At 48.2% G+C, this 3809-nt stretch overlaps 1 protein-coding gene across 1 annotated transcript; it reads right to left on the bottom strand.

Annotated features, from left to right (window-relative positions):
- Window positions 1-1479: 1479 nt before the first annotated feature.
- Window positions 1480-3799, bottom strand: CUNH11orf87 (chromosome unknown C11orf87 homolog). The gene has a single exon (XM_025214104.1). The coding sequence runs from the start codon at window positions 3673-3675 to the stop codon at window positions 3430-3432; it is 246 nt and encodes an 81-aa protein (XP_025069889.1). The 5' UTR covers window positions 3676-3799; the 3' UTR covers window positions 1480-3429.
- Between the last annotated feature and the right edge of the window lie 10 nt (window positions 3800-3809).

Raw genomic sequence — 3809 nt, forward strand, 5'->3', positions numbered from 1 at the left:
CCCAGCATTGCCACTAATTGACTGTATGACTTCTCAGTTTATATTAACCTCTCATTTGCCACTCTGTAAAATAAATATGCCAACACTTACCTATCTTGTCAGGATGGTGATGGAATAATTGTTAAGCTCTGTAGTACCTATTATTATATACGTCTCCCAACAGCCATGAGGTAGCAGTGGACTAAATGCCTCTCTCTCAGACTGAGAATGTTAAAGATCTAATTCTAGGATCTGGCCCTTACAAGTAAAGGATTTTCAGTCTATGGCATTACAATCTTTGCTCAGCTATCCTGTTTCCTGAATAATTTACCAAAACAGAACACATACTCAATATATAGAAAAAGAAATGCACACAAAACACTGCTGTACATCCTTTTTCATCATACAAAAACAAATGGCACAATGGTTTGGTTTCCATCCCGTCAGAGATTGTGTAAAACCCTATACAAAAACTATTTGGATAAATACAGATACATAGATATTACACTTGTATAATATAGATACTGTAATTCAAGCCCTTTAGGCAAGTTCACATGAAACTGGAAATGTATGTGTTAGGTACCCTACAGAGTTGGCATAAGCCTCATCTTCCACTTCTCTGGTTTAAAAAAGGAGTAGAAGAAGGGAAATAACCATCAGCCTTATTAATACTGAATGCAAAGTGCATAAGTTTAGCTGTAGCTGTAGGGTTTTTGAAGCAATTGATTTGACAGACCCGGTACACATAAAATCCTTTGTTTTTAAATCCACATTTATTCCCCAGCTTGCTTACTGTTTCATAAAAATGAAAATCTACATGTCTTGCCTGTATCAACCTTATCTCCTGAGATTGTTCAAATAAACCTCATAAACCTCCAGTGCTTTAAGCCAAGCCTGTGTACTAGAAGGGCTCCTGGCCATTATTGTGGTAATGCAGTGTGGAAATGGGCATTTGTAACTTGTGGTATCTTGTAAAATGTATTTTATTTAAAAAAACAAAACAAAACAAAACAAAAAAAAACTTATGCACCATCACAAGAAGCTCACAGCTCTGGAAAAATTAAAGTCAGTATGAAATTTTACTTATAGACCACATAATTTACATGGATTTACATAAATACAGAGATATTAAAATACTAAATCAAAGCTAACTAACAGAGAGTTGAGTATTACATGTTAAGAGACCTTTAAAATTAATTACATTTTTAGTAACATCAGAATTTTATATATAGTATATAAAATCCATATACTCTTCTACATATATGTTCTATACAGAATACATACATATAGAAGGATTGTGTGTGTGTGTGTGTGTGTGTGTGTGTGTGTGTGTGTGTGTGTGTGTATATATATATCTCCACCCTTCTTTTTTCTTCCAGTAATAGGGCAATTTTATAATTGCAATAAGATCTGACAAGCAGTACACTTCTGGGGAATTATTGCATGCCTTGAGTGCATAAGGCAGAAAAAAAGAGAGTGTCTGACTTAAGACACTAGAGAAATAGAATCATCAACCAGAAATGCACTCAAGCAAGGTGGAACATCTTACTGCCTTTATAAAACTGGAAATTATACACTATTAAAGAAAGGCACAAAATAAAGAGGAAAACCTTCTCTCTATATTCAATGTAAATCAACACTTAGGCAGCATTGCTGCTCCCTGAACACACGTCAGCATCCTAAATCCATTCCCTGGTGGTGCAATAATGCGCTGCAGTTGTGTAAGGGGGTTAAACAGAAAAGTTCATGCACCCTGCATTGAAAAACAGATTTTCTCCTTTCTTACAGACAACCTGACAGTTGTTAGAATCATATCTCTTGGTGTTGAGACTCACAACACCCGCATCAAACTGCCACGTAAAAAAACATCCTTCACTACTAGGTAAATGTTGCCACGCTAACCTGAGCTGATGGAGCAGCTCCTTTAGTTGCATGATGGAGCACTTGCCTCCAAGGCTGGAGACATAATAGATTCTAGCTCAACAGCAATGCCCCCATCTGATCAGCTGAGGCAGTAAAGGGAAAAATGTGGAAAAGAGACCAGACCAGAACCCCACATTTTGGAGCTATCTTGCAACATTTCCAGAACCGTGCATGGTCCCGTCTCAAGGCCATATTGCCCCTTCCTTAAATGTATGGAACGATCTTTAACAGGGTCGGCTATTTATTCCAACCTGCTACCTTTCACACTGGAGATGTCCACGCTTTTGGAAAACATAACAGCCATCCCTTTCATCAGGACCTGGAGGGTGTGAGGAAGGAGAAAGCCTGTAGAGAGCACAGATTAAAAACCCTTGGGAATGACATCCAGTTAGGATTTGCTTGCAATGTGTGCCTAAAGGGAAATATAGATCGCTCTCCTTCTTCAGATGATTCCTCTCTATTGTGTTTACGGTTCATGAACATGCACAGAAGAGCATCGCCTCTGCTGTAAGACCAGCAGGAAAGGTTTCAAAGTTTAAAGTGGCCACCCTGCTAAGGCACGGTTTGCAGAAGAATGGGGATTGATTTACTTATTCCACCCAAGCTGCATTGCCTGTAACTAACATCGCTTTAGAGATACCCCCACAGCACAGAGGAGCAAGCAGCCACTTGTCCACCCAGAGACCTGTGGAGGCTCCATGGAAGAGTTGCCCCAGACCAGGATTTAGCAGCAAGCTGCTGGGGGGGGGGCTCTGTACCCAAGGAGGGGAAGGAAATGCCTATGCCTTCTGTTCACAGCTGCCTGCCACAGGTGAAGAGGGTTAAAAATGCCTGTAAAAAAGTAGAAGCCGGCTCTGTGCTGCTGCTGGAGCCATGTGCCAGGGTGGGGGACTGGGGAGAGCCGGCAGTCCAGGGTGTCAGCACTGCCTTTCGCCTCAGGACCAAGAGGAGGGAGGGCTGGAGGCCCAGCTGCACCCATGGCTGGGCTGGGGCAAGCTGGCAGCCGCGATGGAGAGAACAGCAGGCTCAGAGCAGGGGACGGGGTCCGAGCCAAAACAGCCCGTGTGTAGCTGGGCTGAGGTCCAGTCGGCCAACGGGAGGGAGGGAGGGAGGTGGGGAGCCCACACAGCGGGGAGGCAGCAGCTAGGCGGGGGTCCTGCAATGGGAGGGGAGGGGAGGGGCCAGCCTCAAAAGCACCCGGAGGGGCTCCTCTCCTCCCTCCCCCCCCCACCTTGCTCTGCCTGGGCCAGGCAGTTTATATGCAAGCCGCAATGGAGAGCCTGGGGTGGGGGTCTCTGAACCCCCATCGCTATATACATGGAAGGGGGCAGCCAGGGCTCGGTCCAGCAGGCACATCTGGCCCTGCTCGCCCAGGCAAGGAGGCGCAGCGATGTGGCAGGCGCTGGGCTGGGTTGGGCTGGTCTGGTGGGGGGCTGCGGGAGGGCAGGGGGGGCTCAGCAGCCCGGGGGAGGAATCATCAGCATGAGCCCGACCCAGATCCGTCCAGCCCCGGCCGGGCCCGGGCCATCAGGACAGCACCACGCTTTGCAGGAGTCCCGCGCCCGCCGTGTCCAAGCGGGGCCGGGCGGCGCCCGAGTCCTGCGGGGCTCGGCCCAGGCGGGCATCTCTCCCGGGGGGCTTCCCGGCCCCGGCCCCGGGCTGCGGGCCCCGGCTGCTGCAGTGGTCCCGCTCGTACTCCTCCTGCGCCCTCTGCATCTTCCGCTTCTTCATCCTGCGCTTGTGAACGTGGAAGGTGGCGAGCGAGAGGAGCATGAGGCCGAGGATGAGGGCGACCAGCACGACCAGCACCAGCGCGGACGAGAAGGACTGGAAGAGCTGCCCCACTTGCCCCACGCAGGCGCTGCCGGCGCTGGTCCGGTTGGCGAGGCAGGGCGGCAGGGACCGGC

The sequence above is a fragment of the Alligator sinensis genome, unplaced genomic scaffold, assembly GCF_000455745.1.
Source record: "Alligator sinensis unplaced genomic scaffold, ASM45574v1 scaffold702_1, whole genome shotgun sequence".
Taxonomy (NCBI): Eukaryota; Metazoa; Chordata; order Crocodylia; family Alligatoridae; genus Alligator; species Alligator sinensis.

What these genes read in the sequence shown, in the direction of transcription:
- CUNH11orf87 (XM_025214104.1), bottom strand. Translation starts at nt 3,675, where the DNA reads ATGCTCCTCTCGCTCGCCACCTTCCACGTTCACAAGCGCAGGATGAAG.